This window comes from Cherax quadricarinatus, chromosome 76 (assembly GCF_038502225.1).
Source record: "Cherax quadricarinatus isolate ZL_2023a chromosome 76, ASM3850222v1, whole genome shotgun sequence".
Classification (NCBI taxonomy): Eukaryota; Metazoa; Arthropoda; class Malacostraca; order Decapoda; family Parastacidae; genus Cherax; species Cherax quadricarinatus.
Genome location: NC_091367.1, coordinates 13,027,506 through 13,055,329, shown reverse-complemented (window position 1 = coordinate 13,055,329; position 27,824 = coordinate 13,027,506). Strand labels below are relative to the sequence as shown.

The window sequence follows — 27,824 nt, the reverse complement described above, 5'->3', positions numbered from 1 at the left end:
CGCGCCCCTGGTGTTTACTGGAGGTATTTTGCACCGTCTACCAAGTCTCTTGTTGACATACGGAGAGATTTCAGTGCTCAGGTTTGGCAGAAGTTCCTCCAGGATTGACCAGGTGTAGATTATTTTGCCTATTTCTCGCCTACGTTCCAAAAAAATGCAGTTGAATGAGCTTTTAGTGTTCCCAGTAGTTTAGATGTTCGACTCAGTGTACAGAAGCAGTGAAAGTTCTCTGTACGTTTTCCAGCTCAGTAATCTGGCCTGCCTTGAAGGACGCTGTCGGTATATAGGAATATTCCAGTCTGGAGAGAACAAGGGACCTGAAGAGTATCATTGGCTCAGCATCTAGTCTTGCAAGTTCTAATTATCCAGCCTATCATTTTCCTTATTGTAGTAATGGCGGAATTGTTATGATCCTCAAATGTGAGATCTTCCGACATCATCACTCCCAGGTCTCGCACATGATTTCAGTGTCATCATATGGGAACTTGCTAAATTCCTCGAGTCAGTTTCTGATCAGCCGGGCTGTGCTGCATACTGCTGATGCTGGCTGCTGCAGCCAGCATCAGCAACCTGGTCGATCAAACCAGCAACAGGGAAGCCTGGTCTCTGTCCGGGTCGCGGGGGCGGTGACCTGCAAACCCATCTCCAGGTCAACAGGCAAGCTATCTGTACAGATAATCAGCTACCTATGAACTCAGCTAACCAGCTATCAATAGTCGCCTGCTTCTCGAAATAGACTAGGAATGTCTGGCAAATTACAAGGAGGATCAAGTTTCTCTTAAATGGCCACGCATAGGGAGGGGAAGATGGGTTTAGGGAGGATAGGGAGGGAAGAGAACGTTTAGATGGGGGTAGAGATCGTGTGGAGAGGGTAGGGAGCGGCGTGTAGGGAGTACAGAAGGGAGGTGGTTGTGCCACCAACAGCCTGGGTGATCACCTTATTTACTACCAAATCACTGACAGGATTTAAAATATGAGAAGAGAGACTGGGAGTGAGGAGGGAGAGAAGAGAGGGATGGGAGAGAAGAGAGGGATGGGAGAGAAGAGAATGATGGGAGAGAAGAGAGGGATGGGAGAGAAGAGAGGGAAGGGAGAGAAGAGAGGGAAGCGAGAGAAGAGAGGGAAGCGAGAGAAGAGAGGGAAGCGAGAGAAGAGAGGGAAGGGAGAGAAGAGAGGGAAGGGAGAGAAGAGAGGGAAGGGAGAGAAGAGAGGGAAGGGAGAGGAGGGAGGGGGGTGGGGGAAGAGATATTAGAAGCAACCACATGGTTCTATCCTCACAAAGAACACATTCATTAACCTATCCAGTCATCTGTATTCCTATCCACCCGGTCATCCACTTTTCCATTTAAATCCTGATCAAATCGTCTGATCCATAATCCATTTTTAACACCGGGTCACAAAAATCTACCATTGTCTACCAAAAGAAATATAACACGGAAGCCTGGTAAAAGTTTTGCACTCTGGCAGGACTACTGGTTTTATTTCCCATATTTCTGAAATATTTGTTATTCGTTAAAAACTTTTCTCAGTTTTTGGAGAGGTGATACGAGACCGGCTGCGGGCGACCAGCACCAACAGTCTGGTTGATCAGGTCACCCACCGGGAGGCCTGGTCTGGGACCGGGTCGCAGGGGCGTTGACCCCCCCCCCTCCGAATACACTCCCCTAACCACAATTCCACTTGCAACCAACCACAATTCAATTATCAACCACTACAATTCCATTGGCAACCAACCACAATTCTACTCGCAACCACAATAACTTACAGCCAACCACAATCCAACTTACAACCAGCCACAATTCTACTCGCAACCACAATCCAACTTACAACCAACGACAATTCTACTCGCAACCACAATCTAACTTACAACCACAATTCTACTCGCAACCACAATCCAACTTACAACCAACCACAATTCTACTCGCAACCATAATCTAACTTACAACCACAATTCTACTCGCAACCACAATCTAACTTACAACCACAATTCTACTCGCAACCACAATCCAACTTACAACCAACGACAATTCTACTCGCAACCACAATCCAACTTACAACCAACGACAATTCTACTCGCAACCACAATCTAACTTACAACCACAATTCTACTCGCAACCACAATTCTACTTGCAACCACAATCCAACTTACAATCAACCACAATTCTACTCGCAACCACAATCTAACTTACAACCACAATTCTACTCGCAACCACAATCCAACTTACAACCAACGACAATTCTACTCGCAACCACAATCTAACTTACAACCACAATTCTACTCGCAACCACAATCTAACTTACAACCACAATTCTACTCGCAACCACAATCTAACTTACAACCACAATTCTACTCGCAACCACAATCTAACTTACAACCACAATTCTACTCGCAACCACAATCTAACTTACAACCACAATTCTACTCGCAACCACAATCTAACTTACAACCACAATTCTACTCGCAACCACAATCTAACTTACAACCACAATTCTACTCGCAACCACAATCTAACTTACAACCACAATTCTACTCGCAACCACAATCTAACTTACAACCACAATTCTACTCGCAACCACAATCTAACTTACAACCACAATTCTACTCGCAACCACAATCCAACTTACAACCAACGACAATTCTACTCGCAACCACAATCTAACTTACAACCACAATTCTACTCGCAACCACAATCTAACTTACAACCACAATTCTACTCGCAACCACAATCTAACTTACAACCACAATTCTACTCGCAACCACAATCTAACTTACAACCACAATTCTACTCGCAACCACAATCTAACTTACAACCACAATTCTACTCGCAACCACAATCCAACTTACAACCACAATTCTACTCGCAACCACAATCTAACTTACAACCACAATTCTACTCGCAACCACAATCCAACTTACAACCACAATTCTACTCGCAATCACAATCCAACTTACAACCAACCACAATTCCAACCACACTTCCTCTGGTAACCACAATTCACTACCACAATTCACTACCACAATTCACTACCACCATCTCCAACTCACATAAACGAAACATATTAAAACATTAAAAAAAATAATTTCTAAACGTGCAAAAACGTACGTAATGTGGAGAATGTAATTTTTAATAATTTTTTTGTCGGTATGTGGAAAGTGAGGGGAGGGGGGAGAGAGGGGAGGGGAGAGAGAGGGGAGTTGAGGGAGGGGAGCTGAGGGAGAAGATGCAAGAGGATATAGAAGAACAAGGTTCATGTCTATCAGAGGAAGAAGAGGGAGGAAGAAGAGGGAGGAAGAAGAGGGAAGAGGAAGAAGAGGGAGGGGGAAGAAGAGGGAGGAGGAAGAAGTGGGAGGAGGGGAAAAAATGGAAGAGAGGAAAAAGCAGAGAGGTGAGGGGAACAGTGGGATTCAGGAAAACAGGACCAGGCCCCCGCGGCCCGGTCCCAGACCAGGCCTCCTGGTGACTTACTGCTGGCCGCGCGCACCCCAACGTACGAACCACAGCCTGGCTGATCAGGAACTTGTCCAGCTGTCTCTTGAAGACAGAGACGTGTTGGTAATTCCCCTTATGCAAAGAGGGAGGACGTGGAAACGTTGTGAACATCAGACACTGAACTTGGTGCACTCGTCCCGCCGCTGCTTGTAACTGGAAGTACTCTACACCGTCTGCAAAATCTCTTGTCAGAGTGATTTCAGTGTTCAGGTTTGAAACCTGTCCCTCCAAGATTTCCCAGATGTATATTATGTACCTTTCTCGCCTACATTCGAAGGAATACAGCTAAATGGACTTCAGGTACTCTCAGAAGTTCAGATGCTTGAGTGTATACGAGCAGTGAAAGTTCTCTGTACGTTTTCCAGCTCAGTAATCTCGCCTGCCTTGAAGATGGCCGTCAGTATATAACAGTATTCTTACCTGGCGAGAACACACGACTTGAAGAGTGTCATCACTGGCTTAGCATCTCGTCCAGAAAAATCTAGTTATCCAGCCTATCATTTTCCTTGTAGTAGCAATGGCAACATTGTTTTGGTCCTTGAAAGTGAGATCTTCCGACATTATTACTCCCAGGTCTCCCACACGAGACTGTCAATATTGAATAATTTGAGTTTGTGCTGTACTAGTCTATTTCCTCAGTTTCCACAGCAGAACAACTGAACTTGTCCTCGTTAACCATCAAATTTGTCTCCCTACTGAACTTTTTTCCCCAGTTACCTTCCTGTCTCCCTGTCTGTGTCCCTACCTCACTGTGTCCCTGCCTCACTGTGTCCCTACCTCACTGTGTCCCTACCTCACTGTGTCCCTACCTCACTGTGTCCCTACCTCACTGTGTGTCCCTTCCTCACTGTGTCCCTGCCTCACTATGTCCCTACCTCACTGTGTCCCTACCTCACTGTGTCCCTACCTCACTGTGTGTCCCTACCTCACTGTGTCCCTACCTCACTATTTGTGTCCCTACCTCACTGTGTGTCTCTCTACCTCACTGTGTGTGTCCCTACCTCACTATTTGTGTCCCTACCTCACTGTATGTGTCCCTACCTCACTGTATGTGTCCCTACCTCCCTTTGACCTGAAGATCTGATCTCCCTACACATTCCGAGGATCCTAATCTTACATCCCAGCATCTTGATAGATCCCAGTAGGTGAACATAGTGAAGGCGACACCTACAGCAGGTGAACATAGTGAAGGCGACACCTACAGCAGGTGAACATAGTGAAGGCGACACCTACAGCAGGTGAACATAGTGAAGGCGACACCTACAGCAGGTGAACATAGTGAAGGCGACACCTACAGGAGAACACAGGTGAGTGGCACCTAGAACAGGTGAACACAGGCGAGTGGCACCTAGAACAGGTGAACACAGGCGAGTGGTACCTAGATCAGGTGAACACAGGCGAGTGGTACCTTGAACAGGTGAACATAGGCGAGTGGCACCTAAAACAGGTGAACACAGACGAGTGGCACCTAGAACAGGTGAACACAGGCGAGTGACACCTTGAACAGGTGAACACAGGCGAGTGACACCTTGAACAGGTGAACACAGGCGAGTGGCACCTAGATCAGGCGAACACAGGCGAGTGGTACCTTGAACAGGTGAACACAGGCGAGTGGCACCTAGAATAGGTGAACACAGGCGAGTGGCACCTAGAATAGGTGAACACAGGCGAGTGGCACCTAGAATAGGTGAACACAGGCGAGTGGCACCTAGATCAGGTGAACACAGGCGAGTGATACCTTGAACAGGTGAACACAGGCGAGTGGCACCTAGAACAGGTGAACACAGGCGAGTGGCACCTAGAACAGGTGAACACAGGCGAGTGGCACCTAGAACAGGTGAACACAGGCGAGTGGCACCTAGAACAGGTGAACACAGACAAGTGGCACCTAGAACAGGTGAACACAGGCGAGTGGCACCTAGATCAGGTGAACACAGGCGAGTGGTACCTTGAACAGGTGAACACAAGCGAGTGGCACCTAGAACAGGTGAACACAGGTGAGTGGCACCTAGAACAGGTGAACACAGGTGAGTGGCACCTAGAACAGGTGAACACAAGTGACACCTAGAACAGGTGAACACAGGTGAGTGGCACCTAGAACAGGTGAACACAAGCAAGTGGCACCTAGAACAGGTGAACACAGGTGAGTGGCACCTAGATCAGGTGAACACAGGTGAGTGGCACCTAGATCAGGTGAACACAGGTGAGTGGCACCTAGATCAGGTGAACACAGGTGAGTGGCACCTAGATCAGGTGAGCACAGGTGAGTGGCACTTACCTCTACAGAAGCTTTGTTGTTGTCATCTAGCAGAAATTCCATACTCTTGGCTCTGGTGTCAGGTGGTCGTGGCGGGGCGGTCAACTGGTCATCCATGGTGGCACTAGTACCCTCCAGGTCCAGCAAGGACTTGGCTCTGGCCTTGTCTGAGTGCCCCTGGGGCGCGCCCAGGGCGGGGAGGGTGTCCAGCAACTGCTGCAGGTCACGGTACAGGTCGTCCAAGTTAGTCTCCTGCAGCGTCAGCACCTCTCGTGACGCTCCTGTGTCCAGGTCAGTCTCTAGCACGCCAACGCTCTGGGTGCGCGAACGGGCGTAGATGCGCTGCGCCCGGGTCTTGTACCGCTCGTGGATAGCCGCCCTGGCCTTGTTGTGGGCGTTAGAGACCCCGTGGTGGGCGTGGGCGGGTTCAGCTGTGTCACCATCACTGGCCCAGGCTGCACTACCGGAGTCAGGCTGCTGCTGCTGCTGCTGCTCACGCTGGTTGCAAGAATCAATACGAGGGCCAGGCCGGCGCACACTCGCCTCTATCACACTTAGGTCAGGGGTGCTCTTAGCTAGACGCTCGCGTTCTGCTCGAGCGCTTGCCGAGAACTTTTCAAATCTTTCTTTCAGGCTCTTGGAGGCGTCGAAAGCGGAATTGTACCTGGAGGCGGAGAGGGGCGGCGGTGGCGGCTGGGCGACGGGGGCGGGGGAGTCGTTCAAGTCTTTAGGTGGGGAGGACCTCTCAGGGGCGGACACCTGTCGCTCCTGGCTGAAGTACTGGCGACGAGCGCTGAGGAGCCGCGCCTTGTGGAACACCTGCTGGGAGGGTCGCTGCTGCAGCTGCGGTGGTAGAGGTGGCTTCGACACAGCTGAACGAGGACTGTGCAGCTGTCCAATGTCAGAACTGTCATCGCCTGATGTCACCGACGGTGCTGGACTTCTGTTAGACTCAAGACTCGCATCACTATCTGCAGAGCACAACTCTGCGTCCACACCTCTCGTAGCACTGTCTGCAGAGTCCACACTTTTGTTTACACCTCTCGTGGCACTGTATGTAGAATCCACACCTTGGTTGAGGCCTCTCGTAGCACTGTCTGCAGAGTCTACACTTTTATTTACACCTCTCGCGGCACTGCATGTCAAGTCCACACCTTCGTTAAGGCCTATCGTGGCACTATGTGTATAGTTCCCGCCCCTATCTAAACCTTTCACTGCACTCACACTTTCCCGAGGCACCACTCTTTTCACTAAACAGTCGCCACTTGCACTCTTGCAGCTACCCACACCGTCCTCGTGGGACAATGCCCCGACACTCACTGACGATTCCGGTTCACCTTTAACCTCAACCTCCAGCTCCTGCCTCACCTGCCTGGTGCTTCCTTGAGCAGGTGGGGGAGGAGGTGACACCAGGGGACGGGGAAGGTTCCTTGTCTTGTCACGCTTGTTCCCCCACGTGAAGAACCTGGGGCTGGATGGGGCCTTCTTCTGTCTATTGTCGGGGGACGAGGGAGTCGAAGAGCCGCTGTCTGGGGCAGGGCTGGAAGGCTTCGAACTCTCCGTGTCGGAGGAGCGAGAGGAGAGCGACTGCGGCTTCGGCGGGAGCTTCGGCCGCTGGGCCTTCGGTGATGGGATCTTTGGTAGCTTGAATCTCTGCCAGATCGGTGTTGACACCTTCGGAGACTTCTCTCCATTGAGTTCCGCATCTGAAGAGGAAGATAACACCGGCTGCTCTGATGCTATGCCGTTAGCCTTGTCAGGACGGTTGTATACATTATTGGATGACACGGTCGGGATGTGTCCGGGCACGGTAATGATATGTTTGGGTTCGGCAGAGGTGTGTTTGGGTTCGGTAGCATGGTTGGGTGCAGGAGAGATATGTTCGGGAAGGGCAGATACAGTGTGCCCGGGAGAGGAAGCACGGTTCCCGGCAGTGTTTTCGGGCACAGCTGTGCTATTTACGGGCACAAGGGCCGGTGGTGGGGTGCCCACGGTGACTCGCTGAGGCCTGGGAGACTCTGCAGTCACCACCACCACCTTTCTGACGTCAACTGCGTCAGCAGTGTCCTCGTCGGGATCTACATCGTAGTAACTCTCGCGCCAATTCACTTCCTTCACGGAGGGCGAGAAGGTGACGCCCCTGGAACCTGGCCTGTGGTCCGCCCCGCCCGTGGGCGTGAGGACGGGCGAAGGGTGGGGCGGGGTGATGCCACTGTCCGCCCTAGCTAAGTACACTTCCACTTCCCCGTGAGTGCCATATGTCTTAGTTCTGACACGAACTCTTCCCTCCGCCATCTCAGGACTTACTGATGTGTCAGCAGGTAGGCACTGTCGGCTGGGGTCACTTCCGGCTGGGGTGAGAGCGTGGGCGGCAGCAGGCGGGTCGTGGGTGGCGGCGGGCGGGTCATGGGTGGGGCCGCTGCTGCTGTGCCCGGTGTGTACAGGGTGGCACTCATTGGACAACTGGGCGAGCGTGGAGCTATATTGGTGAGGGTGGTGGTCCGGGGGTTGGCTGGGCGGCGGGGCCAGGGGCGGCGGGGCACGCTGCACCGTCAGCTCCGGCGTCAGTACAGGGGGTGGCGGCCGCACCTCACTCCGTGACCCCGCGGGGTCCGGCAGAGCCCCTCCCCCACACACCCCAATAGCGGTGCCTCCATCACCTGGCTGTTGGCTGGGTGGTGGGGGCCTAGGTCCCTGGGAGGGCCCAGTACCAGCACCAGGATGCTGTTCAGGGGCCCCACGCTCAACACTGCAGATCCTCTCGCCTAAAGCTTTCCCAGCACTCTGTTTACCGTTAGGAAGCTTAAAGCTTTCCTGACTAAGAAATTCTTCAGCCAGGTCAACACTGATGGGTTGAGGGCGGCGCCTGCCTGGCAGGGGTGCGGGCGGGGGCGGGGGCGGCACCGCCCAGGTGCCACCCCTCACCTGCCGCAGTGCCTGTGGTTCGTGTCTGCAGGCTGGGGGTGCCTCGTGGAAGCTTCTGTGCCTGCGCGGCCTGCAGTGACCCCTGTGACCTGCGTAATGTGACCTGACCTCTTCATCGCTGGCGTCGGAGCCGGAGAGCGGGTGCGCGGGGGGCGGTCGTGGGCGCCGCCCCCCGCTACGGGTGGCCCCGTGCCACTCACCTTGGCGGTGCTGTTGCTCTATGTACGTGGCAAAGGTGGACTTGAAAGGACGAGTGCCTGCGTCTTGCGGCAGTCTTGCGACTGACTGCGGCAACCCGGACATGTCTGCGGCCTCCTCCTCACTCTCGGATTCACTGTACCGCCGCAGGTCGCCGCAGGAGCGGGTGCGACCCATGCGGGTCTGAAGCACGTGTTGGCGACGTGGGCGTGCTGTGGCGGGCTCAGTGAGCGATGGGCGTGTGGCACTCTCCGATATGGGCGTGAGGCTGGCGTCGAGGCTACTAACCTCGCTGAGAGAGTCCGTGGCACTCGGACACTCACTCCACCTTACCGTATCTGGCACTCCTGCTGGACTGCTTGACTGACTGGCAGCTCGAGGCTCTGGGGCAGCGCCCCGCCCCGCCCCGCCTCCCTCACCCCCACTCACTTGAGAAATATCTGAACTACGGAAAGACTTCACCGCAGTGGCGGCTTCAGACGGTACGCTAATACGGAGACTCACCTCAGCTGAGAAATGATCTTCCTCATCGTAATCCCCATCTGTGTTGTCCGTGTCGGTGTCACTGTCCCCCGAGGGCAGGTCAGAGTTGGCGTCGGGTGGGTGGGCATGGTGTGTAGTGGGTGGATCAACAGGCTGTTGGGTGGGGTGCGACGCCCTGGGCGGCTGTGTGCGCTCAGTGATCAAGTCGATGCTGGAGGGCGTGGCATCCCTCATAGTGCCCACTGGGTCATGCTGGGGGCCAGTGCCAGCGGGTGCCACCACACCTGCGTCCCGTAACACCTGTGGAGGTACACTGAGGTGGTGAAGTAGGTTACCTGGTGGTGGAGGCTGATAATGACAGGCTTCACTGGAGGTTTCACCACTACCTGTGTGTGTAGTGAAGGTGGGGGAGACCTCCCTCGCTACCTCCACCCCGGTTTCTCCCCCACTCTCACCCGCAGTGACGTCGCTGGAGGACGCCAGGCCAGGAGAAATGCCAGTATCCGAGGGACGTCTGTCACTCGAGAGGGGCGCTGACATGTGTTCCTCGTGCGTCAAAACGGTCCTGTAAGCGGCATCTTGGGGGGCGCCGGGCAGAGGGTGGTGGGCGGCCCCTGTGGGCGTCCACCGCACAGGCAGACCAAACAGGTCTACTCTCTCTGGTCCACTCTTGGTCTGACACAGTTGCAGGTCATCACACACACCTTCACTTTTATTGCTCTCACACATTTTACCGTGTCCAGTGGAGGACTGGACGTGTTGAATATTGACGACAGCACTTGGGCGCCCCTCTGTCCTCTTCTCATCACCGTTTAAACCACTTAGAGTGGACGCAAGGCCGGGAAGGACGCCCTCAAGCGACCTCTCCAGTATAGTATGCTGGCTGCCGTCCACCACGAAAGTCGTGTTGAGATGCGGCGGGGCACTGGTCGTTTCGTCGTGGCTGTGTGGTGGTCGTGAGGGGGTACTCCATGCCTCCTCTTGCACCGTCAGATGACGGGAGTCACTGTTGTCGTCTTCAATGTAGCCACTGGCGGCGTCGTCGAAGGGTTGGGAAGTGGCGGAGGTGGTGAAAACGAGATGAGTGTCGTTCAGGCTGGTGTTGTCGTGGGCGGAGAACGAAGCTTCACTGCCTCCAGACACACTCTCACAGCTCTCAAGACTTTCAAAGTCGAACACATCATCCAGTTGCTGTTCGTACAGTGTAGCGGCGACGTGGGCGCGACCCAGCATGGTGGGCAGTGGGCGGCGACCAGTGGGCGGCACACCAGCCCTGCCTTCGTGCAAGCGTCGTCTCCGGTCCGACGTACTCACAACACTGCCCGTCCCCGCTGCTCCTCCCTGGTCCCTCTCACAGACAGCAGACGGGTCGTAATGAGTGTCGGTGGCCGCGGTAGTGGGTGCGGTAGTGGTAGTAAGTGCGGTAGTGGTAGTGGGTGCGGTAGTGGTGAGAGCGTGACTCTTCTTCACCACCCCCACTTCCTGTTGCTGGCTACTCCCCACCCCCTGGCCAGCGTTCTCCTGCTCGTCCTCCACTACTAAAGTCTCCTCGCTGCCGCTGCTCTCGCCCTCTGTGAAGGGGAAACTAGAATTAAACACAGTTAATACAGTCGTCAGACGTCCCGCCAGTCTCTCAGGACAGTGTCAGGAATAGACCAGCCTGAGACAGTCGCACAGTTTGAATGTTAAGGGATATCTAGTGTAAACAAGTCACTGACTTTTTTTTGGGTTATCCCGGTTAATTTACACTATGTATTATAATTGTACCTGTGTGTACCTCTGCCTAAATAAACTTAGTTCAGGATATTTATGAAAACATTAAGAAGTGAAAAAGCCAGTCGTCAGAAAACATTTCTTGTAATAAATGTCCTGACGGGACATTTGTGATATATTATTACTAACAGTTAAGTCAGAAATTTCTTGAGTAGTTGACGGAGAATTACTAGCAATAAGCTCCTTGGGAGGGACTTGCAGGCATGTGATATTAAATGAACACATCATCTAGGGAGAGGTGAAATGCTATGTTATCTACAGTGACACAGTTGGTGCAAGTTATAGAACATGACGTAATTGCAAGTTTTCACAACCCATTTAGATCTATGAATATTTACTTCTAGACCTTCAGTAGGAGATATAGTCTTGGTCATTTCTTAACATTCTTATACTAACCACAGTGATAATATCAATAATCATATTACTGACACAAGGCCTAGATAATTTTCTCTACTTAATATCAATAAGGGAGCAGCATAATCAATTAGGGATCTAAAATAGGTTATGTACATCATTCTGACATTAGCACCATAGATGGCGTCGTGGCCAGTAACAACTCTGAGCATTTAGTGTGTGTTTCTACTTCCTAGTTATGGTATGGTAGACTTATTGAAGGGTGTGTACGTTTACACAGAGATATCTAAGATTTAACGGAGCTGATGTCACTCTGCTAACAGATGGGGTGAGGGATGTTATTAAAAGTTCCCACCCTGGAACTTCATGGGGGAAACGACAAGTTCAACCATGACAAACACGACACACAAACACGACACACAACCCCCCCACACACAACCACACACAATCCCCCCCCCACACACACAACCCCCCACCCCACACACACAACCCCCCACCCCACACACACAACCCCCCCACACACAACCCCCCCCCACACACACAACCCCCACCCCACACACACAACCCCCCACCCCACACACACAACCCCCCCCACCCCACACACAACCACACACAACCCCCCCCACACAAAACCCCCCCCCACACACAACCACACACAACCCCCCCCACACAAAACCCCCCCACACACACAACCCCACACAACCCCCCCACACACACCATGATAAAGGAATAATAAAAATAAAAACTCGTTAATAAAAAATTGAGTAGAAAATAAAAAATAAAAATTATAACCAAAATAATAAAATCATTATATCTTCCCTCAAACTTATTTAAACTAACCGTTAAATTTGGTGGTGTGTACACCTGTGTGCGTGTGTACACCTGTGTGCGTGTGTACACCTGTGTGCGTGTGTACACCTGTGAGCGTGTGTACACCAGCTTCGCTGTGTACAGGTGTACGTATCATCTCCCTCGTTAAGCGACGCGACACAGTACGACACAGTAACACCACAGGACGTGCGACACGACACAGTAACGTGCGACACGACACAATACGACACAGTAACGTGCGACACGACACGGTACGACACAGTAACGTGCGACACGACACAGTAACGGGCAACACAACACAGTACGACACAGTAACGTGCGACACGACACAGTAACGGGCAACACAACACAGTACGACACAGTAACGTGCAACACGGACACAGTACGCTAGGTCAGAGTGAAGGCTTACTGGAGCCTGACAAGGGTGAACTGTTCCCTCTATCTCAAACAACCAGTTACCATCTACCAGCGACCCTCACCTCTCATTGGCTGCACACCTAGCCATCAGCCAATGACAACCTGCCAAGCTTCAGGAGGTCTCATTGGCTGCACACCTAGCCATCAGCCAATGAGAACCTGCCAAGCTTCAGGAGGTCTCATTGGCTGCAGTCAATATGTAAATCCCATTGAGGCAGAGATATATATATATAAATTGAGATGTCCATACACTGAAATGTATATAGTCGTACAGTGAGATGTATATACCCTGAAATGCATATACACTTAAATGACATATGCACAGTATATACAATGAGATGTGTATAATCTAATATATATATATATATATATATATATATATATATATATATATATATATATATATATATATATATATATATATCTATATATATATATATATATATATATATATATATATATATATATATATATATATATATATATATATATATATATATACTGTATATATATATATATATATATATATATATATATATATATATATATATATATATATATTATACACTTACATGCATATACACTGAGAAGTATATATATTGAGATGTATATACATTGGGATGTATACATCTGTATTGAAGTAAGTTGTTTTAAGGTCACCCTTAATGACCCTTGTATAGTCAAGAGCTAGACCTTAGTGAGTTACCTTGATGCTGGTGAAAGGCCCTTGATCCAAGGAATTTGGAGCTATTATCTCCTTCCTCGGAGCAAACCTGATTATTTACTATTCACAGAGCGCTAAACCCATGGGGATCAGCGCTTACATAGGCCAAGCTGTAAACAAGTGCGTGTGCTTATCGGGCGAGTGCATGCGTGGATCGGACGAGTGCATGCGTGGATCGGACGAGTGCATGCGTGGATCGGACGAGTGCATGCGTGGATCGGACGAGTGCATGCGTGGATCGGACGAGTGCATGCGTGGATCGGACGAGTGCATGCGTGGATCGGACGAGTGCATGCGTGGATCGGACGAGTGCATGCGTGGATCGGACGAGTGCATGCGTGAATCGGACGAGTGCATGTGTGGATCGGACGAGTGCATGCGTGGATCGGACGAGTGCATGCGTGGATCGGACGAGTGCATGCGTGGATCGGACGAGAGCATGCGTGAATCGGACGAGTGCATGCGTGGATCGGGCGAGTGCATGCGTGGATCGGGTGAGTGCATGCGTGAATCGGACGAGTGCATGCGTGGATCGGACCAGTGCATGCGTGGATCGGACGAGTGCATGCGTGGATCGGGTGAGTGCATGCGTGAATCGGACGAGTGCATGCGTGGATCGGGGAGTGCATGCGTGAATCGGGCGAGTGCATGTGTCTATCAGGCACGCATATGAATGCGGATACCGCGCAAGTTGGTACCATAAGACTATTGTCAATATAAATCCAGATGTACTCGTGTTAGCCTTTACGGAGCCTAGTTCCCAGGTCTTGTGTGTATCCATATTTTCTGCGCTGCCCTCCACAGGACGAATATCAGGTGCGTAATAAACTAGCCACTTTGACGGTAACATCTGTTTAACGAAATATCAGTGTATATACACTGATAGGCGTGGTTCTCTCAGTGTATATACACTGATAAGCATGGTGCTCTCAGTGTATATACACTGAGAAGTGGGGGTCTCACAGTGTATATACACTGAGAATTGTGGCTCTCAGTGTATATATACTGAGAAGTGTGGGTCTCTCAGTGTATATACACTGAGAAGTGTGGGTCTCTCAGTGTATATACACTGAGAAGTGTGGGTCTCTCAGTGTATATACACTGAGAAGTGTGGGTCTCTCAGTGTATATACACTGAGAAGTGTGAGTCTCTCAGTGTATATACACTGAGAAGTGTGTATTTCTGTGTATATACACTGAGAGGTGTGTATCTGTGTATTTCTTTGTGACTTATCTTGTAAGACCCTGCCGGTCAAGGGTTCTTGATCCAAGGAAACGGAGCTGCCCTCCCCTCCAACCACACCGGAATTCCCGCCCATTCCCCAGATGCTCTGTGGCCCCTACGGATTTAGCGGCCAACAGTAACAGCCTAGTTGACGAGGCCTAAATTCATCAGCAGGCTTGGTCCGGGAACGGGGCCGCAGGGGGCGTTGACCCCCACAACATCCTTCAGGTATCCTTCAGGTATAAGCAGTCTCCCACTCAGGTAGACTCAAAGAAAGAAAACCACAATCACCATCACTCACTCAATAGCTTCGTTTCCACACGTGTACAAACATCACAGCTCAACATGACCCTGGCCACTACGCTATTAATAATTTTATCGCTTAATTCTGATAATAATAATAATAATAATAATAATAATAATAATAATAATAATAATAGATAATAATATTAATTGTGATAATAATAATATTAATTGTGATAATAATAATATTAATTGTGATAATAATAATAATAATAATAATAATAATAATAATAATAATAATAATACTTACCATGTAAGGTGTGGTGGAGAGGGTGGACAGGTGGACAGGTGTCAATCACCGCTGGCAGATGAATGACAGAATCAGTATCGGTGTTGTCGGCCGAAAAGAGCCAATGACCGGAACTCTCGTTACCGGAATCTTCCTCAGCGTCCTCCTCTATAGTGGCCAGCAGTCCGTCTCCTGGGGCCGTGACCTGCAACACACGGAGGACAGGACGTGTAGGAGACCATAGACAGGTACATACATTATACAGCTTCCAGAGTAGGTACGATGAGGGCCCAGGTGATATAAGAAGAAAATAATACCAGGTTTATTAAGAGGCGAGAGGAAGTAGGAAGTGAGACTCGTCCTGAGAAGAAGAAAATGAAAAAAGTAGAATAGAAGAAAAAAGAAGAAAATGAAAAAGAAATAGAAGAAGGCATATAAGAAGAAAAAGAAGAAACAATAAGAAATAGAGAAATAAAACATAATGAAGGCTCTTGGGGGGAACTTAAGTATACCAAGAGAAACAAGCCACACTGGCTTACCTGGGATATACTGGCTTATTAATTCTTCTGGGTTAATAATATCTCAAGGACCCGCTGGAAGTCAGTCACTTTAATTTATCCTGGAGGATAATCTACACATCTGCTGATATTTATCATAATTTATGTAATTGTATTTATGTGTACCTGAATAAAAAAAAATTAAGATTTTACTAATATTTCTTAAGTTACCGCTTAGAACTGAGAGAAAACGTAAGACATCAGAAAAAATGTAAGACATGAAAGGTTCAGGGTAAACTTTAAGATATCACCTTCACTATAAACCATCACCTTCACTATGAACATCATCTTCACTATGAACATCACCTTCACTATGGACCATCACCTTCACTATGAACATCACCTTCACTATGAACATCACCTTCACTATGAACCATCACCTTCACTATGAACATCACCTTCACTATGAACATCACCTTCACTATGAACATCACCTTCACTATGAACCATCACCTTCACTATGAACATCACCTTCACTATGAACATCACCTTCACTATGAACATCACCTTCACTATGAACATCACCTTCACTATGAACATCACCTTCACTATGAACATCACCTTCACTATGAACTATCACCTTCACTGAACATCACCTTCACAATGAACATCACCTTCACTATGAACCATCACCTTCACTATGAGCATCACCTTCATTATGAACATCACCTTCATTATGAACCATCACCTTCACTATGAACATCACCTTCACTATGAACATCACCTTCACTATGAACCATCACCTTCACTATGAACATCACCTTCACTATGAACATCACCTTCACTATGAACATCACCTTCACTATGAACATCACCTTCACTATGAACATCACCTTCACTATGAACATCACCTTCACTATGAACATCACCTTCACTATGAACATCACCTTCACTATAAACCATCACCTTCACCATTAACCATCACTTTCACTATGAACATCACCTTCATTATGAACATCACCTTCACTATGAACATCACCTACACAATGAACATCACCTTCACTATGAACATCACCTTCACTATGAACATCACCTTCACTATGAACATCACCTTCACTATGAACATCACCTTCACTATAAACCATCACCTTCACCATTAACCATCACTTTCACTATGAACATCACCTTCATTATGAACATCACCTTCACTATGAACATCACCTACACAATGAACATCACCTACACAATGAACATCACCTTCACTATGAACCATCACCTTCACCATTAACCATCGCTTTCACTATGAACCATCACCTTCACTATGAACATCACCTTCACTATGAACATCACCTACACAATGAACATCACCTTCACTATGAACCATCACCTTCACTATGAACATCACCTTCATTATGAACATCACCTTCATTATGAACATCACCTACACAATGAACATCACCTTCATTATGAACCATCACCTTCACTATGAACATCACCTTCACTATGAACCATCACCTTCATTATGAACATCACCTTCACTATGAACCATCACCTTCACTATGAACATCACCTTCATTATGAACATCACCTTCATTATGAACCATCACCTTCACTATGAACATCACCTTCACTATGAACATCACCTTCACTATGAACATCACCTTCACTATGAACATCACCTTCACTATGAACCATCACCTTCACTATGAACATCACCTTCATTATGAACATCACCTTCACTATGAACATCACCTTCACTATGAACATCACCTTCATTATGAACATCACCTTCATTATGAACCATCACCTTCACAATGAACATCACCTTCACTATGAACATCACCTTCACTATGAACATCACCTTCACTATGAACATCACCTTCACTATGAACCACCACCTTCATTATAAACCATCACCTTCACTATGAACATCACCTTCACTATGAACATCACCTTCACTATGAACATCACCTTCACTATGAACATCACCTTCATTATGAACCATCACTTTCACTATGAACATCACCTTCACTATGAACATCACCTTCATTATGAACCATCACCTTCACTATGAACATCACCTTCACTATGAACCATCACCTTCATTATGAACCATCACCTTCACTATGAACATCACCTTCACTATGAACATCACCTTCATTATGAACCATAACCTTCATTATGAACCATCACCTTCATTATGAACCATCACCTTCATTATGAACCATCACCTTCATTATGAACCATCACCTTCACTATCAACCATCACTTTCACTATGAACCATTACCTTCATTATGAACCATCACCTTCATTATGAACCATCACCTTTCATTATGAACCATCACCTTCATTATGAACCATCACCTTTACTCTGAACCATCACCTTCATTATGAACATGACCTTCACTATGAACCATCACCTTCACTATGAACATCACCTTCACTGTGAACATTACCTTCACTATGAACCATCACCTTCACTATCAACCATCACCTTCACTATCAACCATCACCTTCACTATGAACATCACCTTCACTATGAACATCACCTTCACTATCAACCATCACCTTCACTATCAACCATCACCTTCACTATCAACCATCACCTTCACTATGAATATCACCTTCACTATGAACCATTACTTTCACTATGAACCATCACCTTCACCATCAACCATCATCTTCACCATCAACCATCACCTTCACCATCAACCATCACCTTTACCATCAACCTAGCCAGGAGCTAGGATTCGACCCCTGCAACCTCAACTAGGTGAGTACACACACACACACACAATACACACACAATACACACACAACACACACACAACACAACACAACACAACACACACACACACACACACACTCACACACACACACACACACACACACACACACACACACACACATACACACACACACACAGCTGAGGGAGAGGACAAAAAGGCGAAAGGAGCTAAGAAAGGAGACAAGGATGGAACCAGCAGAGGTCAATCAGAGCAGGACAGAGCAGCAAGGGCAAGCACACACAGAGCTATCCTCAGAACCCCACAACCTATCACACCATCCCAACACAAACTACAATCCATACTCACAGCTTCCACCCAACACCCAGCTATAGAATCCCACAGTATGCTACCAGGTCTCTCACCCTCACAGGCCCCCCAAACCAGTGTTGGAAAGGAAACTAAAGGTATGGTACACAAATGCTGATTGAATAACAAATAAGTGGGAGGAGTGGCATGAAAGAGTCAAAGAGGCATCACCGGACATCATAGCTCTCACAGAAACCAAGCTTACATGTATGATAACAGATGCCATCTTTCCAACAGGATACCAGATTCTGAGGAAAGACAGAGGGACCTGGGGGGTGGAGGAGTGGCACTGCTGATCAAAAACGGATGGAATTTTGATGAGCTGGAGAGAGGAGACAGCGGAGAAACAAGCGATTACTTAGCGGGAACGCTTCACTCTGGAGGTCCCAAGGTGGTAATTGCAGTGATGTATAACCCAACACAGAACAGCAGTAGGCCAAGGCAAGAGTATAACAAGAGCAATAGAGCGATGGTTGACACACTGGCTGCAGTGGCCAGAAGAGCTCATGCAGGCAGGGCAAAGCTCCTAATCATGGGTGACTTTAACCACAAGGAGATTGATTGGGAGAACTTGGAGCCACATGGGGGCCAAGATACATGGAGGGCTAAGATGATGGAGGTGGTACTGGAAAACTTCATGTACCAACATGTAAGGGACACTACAAGAGAGAGAGGAGAAGATGAACCAGCAAGACTGGGCCTAGTATTCACCTTGAATAGTGCAGATATTGAGGACATAACCTATGAAAGACCCCTTGGGGCCAACGATCATTTGGTTTTAAGCTTCGAATACACAGTAGAGCTACAAGTGGAGGGGGAAGCAGGAAGACCAGGACGAATGAAGCCAAACTACAAGAAAGGGGACTACACGGAAATGAGGAACTTCCTGAACAGGGTTCAATGGGACAGAGAACTGGCAGGGAAGCCAGTTAATGAGATGATGGAATATGTAACAACAATGTGCAAGGAGGCTGAGGAGAGGTTTGTACCCAAGGGTAACAGGAATAACAAAAAAGTCAGGATGAGCCCATGGTTCACCCAAAGGTGCAGGGAGGCAAAAACCAAATGTGCTAGGGAATGGAAGAAATATAGAAGGCAAAGGACCCAGGAGAATAAGGAGAGCAGTCACAGAGCCAGAAATGAATATGCACAGATAAGAAGGGAGGCCCAACGACAACATGAAAACGACATAGCAGCAAAAGCCAAATCTGACCCAAAGCTGTTATACAGCCACATCAGGAGGAAAAAACAGTCAAGGACCAGGTAATCAGGCTAAGGAAGGAAGGAGGAGAGACAACAAGAAATGACCGTGAAGTATGTGAGAAACTCAACAAGAGATGCAAAGAAGTGTTCACAGAGGAGACAGAAGGGGCTCCAGAAAGACGGATAGGTGGGGCACACCACCAAGTGCTGGACACAGTACACACAATCGAGGAAGAAGTGAAGAGGCTTCTGAGTGAGCTAGATACCTCAAAGGCAATGGGGCCAGATAACACCTCTCCATGGGTCCTGAGAGAGGGAGGAGAGGCGCTATGTGTACCCCTAACAACAATATTCAATACATCTATCAAAACAGGGAGATTGCCTGAGGCATGGAAGACAGCAAATGTAGTCCCAATCTTTAAAAAAGGAGACAGACATGAAGCACTAAACCACAGACCAGTGTCACTGACATGTATAGTATGCAAAGTCATGGGGAAGATTATCAGGAGAAGAATGGTGGAACACCTAGAAAGGAATGATCTCATCAACAGCAGCCAACATGGCTTCAGGGACGGGAAATCGTGTCACAAATCTACTGCAGTTCTATGACATGGTGACAGCAGTAAGACAAAAGAGAGAGGGGTGGGTGGATTGCATTTTCTTGGACTGCAAGAAGGCGTTTGACACAGTTCCACACAAGAGATTAGTGCAAAAACTGGACGACCAAGCAGGGATAACAGAAAAGGCACTACAGTGGATCAGGGAATACTTGCCAGGAAGACAGCAGCGAGTAATGGTACGTGGCGAGGTGTCAGAGTGGGCACCTGTGACCAGCGGGGTCCCACAGGGGTCAGTCCTAGGACCAGTGCTGTTTCTGGTATTTGTGAACGACATGACGGAAGGAATAGACTCCGAAGTGTCCCTGTTTGCAGATGACGTGAAGTTGATGAGAAGAATTCATTCGATCGAAGACCAGGCAGAAATACAAAGGGATCTGGACAGGCTGCAGACCTGGTCCAGCAACTGGCTCCTGGAGTTCAATCCCACCAAGTGCAAAGTCATGAGGATTGGGGAAGGGCAAAGAAGACCGCAGACGGAGTACAGTCTAGGGGGCCAGAGACTACAAACATCACTCAAGGAAAAAGATCTTGGGGTGAGTATAACACCAGGCACATCTCCTGAAGCACACATTAACCAAATAACTGCTGCAGCATATGGGCACCTGGCAAACCTCAGAACAGCATTCCGACATCTTAATAAGGAATCGTTCAGGACCCTGTACACCGTGTACTTTAGGCCCATATTGGAGTATGCGGCACCAGTTTGGAACCCACACCTAGCCAAGCATGTAAAGAAACTAGAGGCTCGACCGTTCGTCATTGTAGGAGTGCCAGCAGTCACCGGCTCTTCAACACGCTAGTTATACTTTTGTATCAATCAAATCACATATTACTCGGGTAGATAATTTCCAGTAGATCCTTCATGTGTTAGCTCAAATCACCGACCAGTATGGTTTAAATAAGTGACCCACTGATCAGATCAGATAGACTGGTCCGAACCCTTGACTGGTCCGAACCCTTGACTGGTCCGAACCCTGGACTGGTTTCAAACGGTTTCGTTGTGCACCACCTAGCAGGTTATTAATAGAATATTCAAGAGGTTGCTAGTAGAATTGCAGTAAATCAACCATTCAAATCATTATGAAGCTGTGTGTAGTCTGTGGTCAGTCAAACAAACGGGCTTCCACATGCATAAATTGTCATTTCTGTGGAAATTGGTGTCACGCCCCTTGTGCAGATATCCAAGAACTAGCTACAAGCAGTATTAAAACAGGGAAGTGTTTTTGGGTATGCCCAAATGAGATAAATCTGTGGACTAAAATCACAAGGGTATTAAAAGAGGTCAACATCAAAGCTGCTTTCATAGAAAACCTGGAAGCTTTCTACAACAGATGGGAACATAAAAAGTCCGGGCTGAATGGTACTGCCCTTGATACTGGCCATGTAGTCAGAAACTGTAAGGCTGGAGATGATGTCCTGGTAGTCAGTAAATGGGGGGCTGATAGTGCTGTCCTGGGAGACAGTAATGGGGAAGCTGGAGGTGCTGTCCTGGGAGACAGTAATGGTGAAGCTGGAGGTGCTGTCCTGGGAGACAGTAATGGTGAAGCTGGAGATGCTGTCCTGGGAGACAGTAATGGGGAAGCTGGAGATGCTGTCCTGGGAGACAGTAATGGTGAAGCTGGAGATTTTGTCCAGGTAGTCGGGAATTATACGCAGGAAGGAATACATATGAATGACCGCATAGGGGACAGGAGCCATAGTAGGGAAACAAGTGTAGTCAAAGATAAGATAAAACCAATATTGCAAACTAGAAATACCGCAGGAAATAGCAAACAAGAGGACTCCACTAGCAATAGTGAGGATATATTACCAAAAACAAATGGTGGGAGCTCCATTGTTGGTGCTAGGGAGGATAGAAGTAAGACAGGGAAACATGCACCAACAGGGAATACAGTCACAGAAACCCAAGGCAAACGGAAACCAAGCCTGTGCACATACTATGCACTCGGTATCTGCTGGCATGGGAAATCTGGAAAAACAGATGGGACGTGCAACTATGACCACCCTAGGAAATGCCATGCCCATATGACAACAGGAAAATGCAAACTCCCTTCCTGTAAGCTTTTTCACCCTGAACTGTGTACCTCTTCAGTACAGGAAAGACTGTGCTATAACTTAAATTGCCAGGCATACCATCTAAAGGGGACAAAAAGATACAAAACATCCAGGCCATGGGAAAACCTGGGTAGCCACAGCCACTCAAGAGGGAGAGGTTTTTTAGTGCCAGGAAGGAAAAAAAACTGGCAGGAAATGGCAGAAATCGTACACCAAATCCAGTCATTCCTGGAGTGGAACCACAGTCGATGGCCTCCACTCCAAACCAACAGATACAGATACTAATGCCGGAAAAAAAATCCCCCCCCAGTACCAACAATACCACCAGTCCGATAACATTCTTCTTTGCAAATATACAGGGTCTAAAGCCAGCAACAAACAACAAAATACCTTTCATCCGTGGACTGCTTGCAGAGGCAAAGGCAATGTTCGCGGCTTTCACTGAGACCCACATAAAGGATCACTTGGACAACGAAATATGGATCCCAGGTTACAACCTATACAGATGTGACAGAGTGAACAGGCAAAAGGGGGGGGTTGGCCTGTACATTGCAGAGTCACTTGTTTGCACAGAACTGCTAAATGCCTCAAATGATGTAGTGGAAGTTTTAGCAGTAAAGGTCGAGAACCAAAACCTAGTCATTGTGATAGTCTACAAGCCTCCGGATGCAACATTCCAGCAATTCCAGGAACAGCTGTTAAAAATTGACCACTGTCTGGAAAACCTTCCAGCTCCTGCACCCAACATCTTGCTCCTGGGGGATTTCAACTTAAGGCACCTAAAATGGAGGAATATAGCAAATAATATTGTTGCAGTAATAACACCAGGAGGCAGCTCTGATGAAAACTCACACTCACGCGAGCTTTTAAATCTCTGCACAAAATTCAATTTAAACCAGCAAATAATAGAGCCTACTAGACTGGAGAATACACTAGACCTCATCTTCACTAACAATGATGATCTGATAAGAAATATCACCATATCAAAAACAATATACTCAGATCACAACATAATTGAGGTTCAGTCATGTATGCGCGGAGCCCCAGACCGACATAATGAGATTAGTCACGAGGGAGCATTCACCAAATTCAACTTCAATAACAAAAACATAAAGTGGGACCAAGTAAACCAAGTCCTAACCGATATAAGCTGGGAAGATATACTAAGCAACACAGACCCCAACTTATGCCTAGAACAGATTAACTCGGTAGCACTCGATGTATGCACAAGGCTTATTCCTCTAAGAAAAAGGAGGAGTAGATGTAAAACAGAAAGAGACAGGCGCTCCCTTTACAGGCGACGGAAAAGAATAACAGAGCGGCTAAAAGAGGTCAATATATCTGAAATGCGTAGGGAGACACTGGTCAGAGAAATAGCAAGCATCGAACTTAAGCTAAAAGAATCCTTTAGGAGTCAGGAATCGCGGGAAGAACTAAAAGCCATAAATGAAATCGAAAGAAACCCAAAGTATTTCTTCTCCTATGCCAAATCAAAATCGAGAACAACGTCCAGTATTGGGCCCCTACTTAAACAAGATGGGTCCTACACAGATGACAACAAGGAAATGAGTGAGCTACTCAAGTCCCAATATGACTCAGTTTTTAGCAAGCCGCTAACCAGACTGAGAGTCGAAGATCAAAATGAATTTTTTATGAGAGAGCCACAAAATTTGATTAACACAAGCCTATCCGATGTTATCCTGACGCCAAATGACTTCGAACAGGCGATAAATGACATGCCCATGCACTCTGCCCCAGGGCCAGACTCATGGAACTCTGTGTTCATCAAGAACTGCAAGAAGCCCCTATCACGAGCCTTTTCCATCCTATGGAGAGGGAGCATGGACACGGGGGTCGTCCCACAGTTACTAAAAACAACAGACATAGCCCCACTCCACAAAGGGGGCAGTAAAGCAACAGCAAAGAACTACAGACCAATAGCACTAACATCCCATATCATAAAAATCTTTGAAAGGGTCCTAAGAAGCAAGATCACCACGCATCTAGAAACCCATCAGTTACACAACCCAGGGCAACATGGGTTTAGAACAGGTCGCTCCTGTCTGTCTCAACTATTGGACCACTACGACAAGGTCCTAAATGCACTAGAAGACAAAAAGAATGCAGATGTAATATATACAGACTTTGCAAAAGCCTTCGACAAGTGTGACCATGGCGTAATAGCGCACAAAATGCGTGCTAAAGGAATAACAGGAAAAGTCGGTCGATGGATCTATAATTTCCTCACTAACAGAACACAGAGAGTAGTCGTCAACAGAGTAAAGTCCGAGGCAGCTACGGTGAAAAGCTCTGTTCCACAAGGCACAGTACTCGCTCCCATCTTGTTCCTCATCCTTATATCCGACATAGACAAGGATGTCAGCCACAGCACCGTGTCTTCCTTTGCAGATGACACCCGAATCTGCATGACAGTGTCTTCCATTGCAGACACTGCAAAGCTCCAGGCAGACATCAACCAAATCTTTCAGTGGGCTGCAGAAAACAATATGAAGTTCAACGATGAGAAATTTCAATTACTCAGATATGGTAAACATGAGGAAATTAAATCTTCATCAGAGTACAAAACAAATTCTGGCCACAAAATAGAGCGAAACACCAACGTCAAAGACCTGGGAGTGATCATGTCGGAGGATCTCACCTTCAAGGACCATAACACTGTATCAATCGCATCTGCTAGAAAAATGACAGGATGGATAATGAGAACCTTCAAAACTAGGGAGGCCAAGCCCATGATGACACTCTTCAGGTCACTTGTTCTATCTAGGCTGGAATATTGCTGCACACTAACAGCACCTTTCAAGGCAGGTGAAATTGCCGACCTAGAAAATGTACAGAGAACTTTCACGGCGCGCATAACGGAGATAAAACACCTCAATTATTGGGAGCGCTTGAGGTTCCTAAACCTGTATTCCCTGGAACGCAGGAGGGAGAGATACATGATTATATACACCTGGAAAATCCTAGAGGGACTAGTACCGAACTTGCACACGAAAATCACCCACTACGAAAGCAAAAGACTTGGCAGACGATGCACCATCCCCCCAATGAAAAGCAGGGGTGTCACTAGCACGTTAAGAGACCATACAATAAGTGTCAGGGGCCCGAGACTGTTCAACTGCCTCCCAGCACACATAAGGGGGATTACCAACAGACCCCTGGCAGTCTTCAAGCTGGCACTGGACAAGCACCTAAAGTCAGTTCCGGATCAGCCGGGCTGTGGCTCGTATGTTGGTTTGCGTGCAGCCAGCAGCAACAGCCTGGTTGATCAGGCTCTGATCCACCAGGAGGCCTGGTCTCAGACCGGGCCGCGGGGGCGTTGACCCCCGGAACTCTCTCCAGGTAAACTCCAGGTAAACTCCAGAGAAAGTGCAAAGGTTTGCAACAAGACTAGTCCCAGAGTTAAGAGGTATGTCCTATGAGGAGAGGTTAAGGGAAATCAACCTGACGACACTGGAGGACAGGAGAGATAGGGGGGACATGATAACGACTTACAAAATACTGAGAGGAATTGACAAGGTGGACAAAGACAGGATGTTCCAGAGACTGGACACAGCAACACGGGGACACAGTTGGAAGCTGAAGACACAGATGAATCAAAGGGATGTTAGGAAGTATTTCTTCAGCCACAGAGTAGTCAGGAAGTGGAATAGTTTGGGAAGCGATGTAGTGGAGGCAGGATCCATACATAGCTTTAAGCAGAGGTACGATAAAGCTCATGGTTCAGGGAGAGTGACCTAGTAGCGACCAGTGAAGAGGCGGGGGCAGGAGCTTGGACTCGACCCCTGCAACCTCAACTAGGTGAGTACAACTAGGTGAGTACACACACACACACACACACACACACACACACACACAAACACACACACAGTGGAGTGGAGAAGTCGCGCACGTTTGAGCGTGGAATATAGGTGTGTGCAAACATAAGGGTGCATACAATCATAAGGGTGCATACAATCATAAGGGTGCATACAATCACTTAAACCCTGATAAAAGGAAATATAGGTGATGACAGAAGACCAAACATAGAAAACAGTACAAGTTACAGTGCCGAGGAAGGAAAGTGTTTGGGAACTGGGCCTATGAGTGTTGCCACAGTACGTAGTGGCGCTCGAACAATAAGTGCGACACAAGATCAGGGAGATAAGAGATAAGCATTGATGTGTCGGTAAATACAGTAAGTGCAGTGAGAAAGTTGGATGAACTAGTGACTAGTGACTAGTGACAAGCACCGCGACTGAGGACAGGCATCGCGCAGCGGGCAACTACATGGGATCCAGGAGCCAAGTAACGTACTGTGCCTATTTGTGATTGTATGTTGGGATGGGGTCTGGCCCTGCTATCACTGATAGCCAAGAGTCCTAAAACTCTGCTCTGGAGAGCTGAATATCATTATAGAGCACTCAAGTTTAGCAAAGGGGAATAACTGGAAAGGAACTTTAGCGGTACCACACACACATCAGCGAAGCGCGCAAGCGCATAGGCAAGGACAAATACATCTAAACTATAAGCTAGTTTGCTTAAGCACACACAGGTACTGTGCATGGATAGTCACATATAGCAGCATAGTGTAGAGTAACTGGGGATAGCCCAAGAAGTCAGACAGAGGTCTGTTTTACTGCTAAATTAAGGTCGAATCCAGCAAAGCCCGCAGGCGCATAGACTAGGACAAATACTCCCAGCTAGTTTGTTCAGGCACACACAGGTACTGTACATGGATTGACATACATAGCAGCATAGTGAGGGGACCCTGGGGATAGCCCAAGAGGTCAGACATGCAACAACAGGAACAGCAGTAGTGACCTCACTGACAGCAGCAACAGCAGTAGAGACCTCACTGCCAGCAGCAACAGCAGTAGTGACCTCTGCCTGCAGCAACAGGAAAAGCAGTAGTGACCTCACTGCCAGCAGCAACAGCAGTAGAGACCTCACTGCCAGCAGTACCAGCAGTAGTGACCTCACTGCCAGCAGTACCAGCAGTAGTGACCTCACTGCCAGCAGTACCAGCAGTAGTGACCTCACTGCCAGCAGTACCAGCAGTAGTGACCTCACTGCCAGCAGTACCAGCAGTAGAGACCTCACTGCCAGCAGTACCAGAAGTAGTGACCTCACTGCCAGCAGTACCA

General features: G+C 48.0%; 1 protein-coding gene across 7 annotated transcripts in view; it reads right to left on the bottom strand.

Moving 5' to 3' along the window:
* LOC128703690 (serine-rich adhesin for platelets-like) overlaps positions 1-27,824 on the bottom strand; it is a 616,714-nt gene that overhangs the window by 311,644 nt on the left and 277,246 nt on the right. For all 7 annotated transcript variants that reach the window (XM_070101310.1, XM_070101305.1, XM_070101303.1 and 4 more), the window contains 2 exons: positions 15,231-15,414; positions 5,770-10,925 (listed from right to left, as the gene is read on the bottom strand). In XM_070101310.1, coding sequence (XP_069957411.1) covers positions 5,770-10,925; positions 15,231-15,414 — 5,340 coding nt within the window. The remainder of the gene's footprint in view (positions 1-5,769; positions 10,926-15,230; positions 15,415-27,824) is intronic.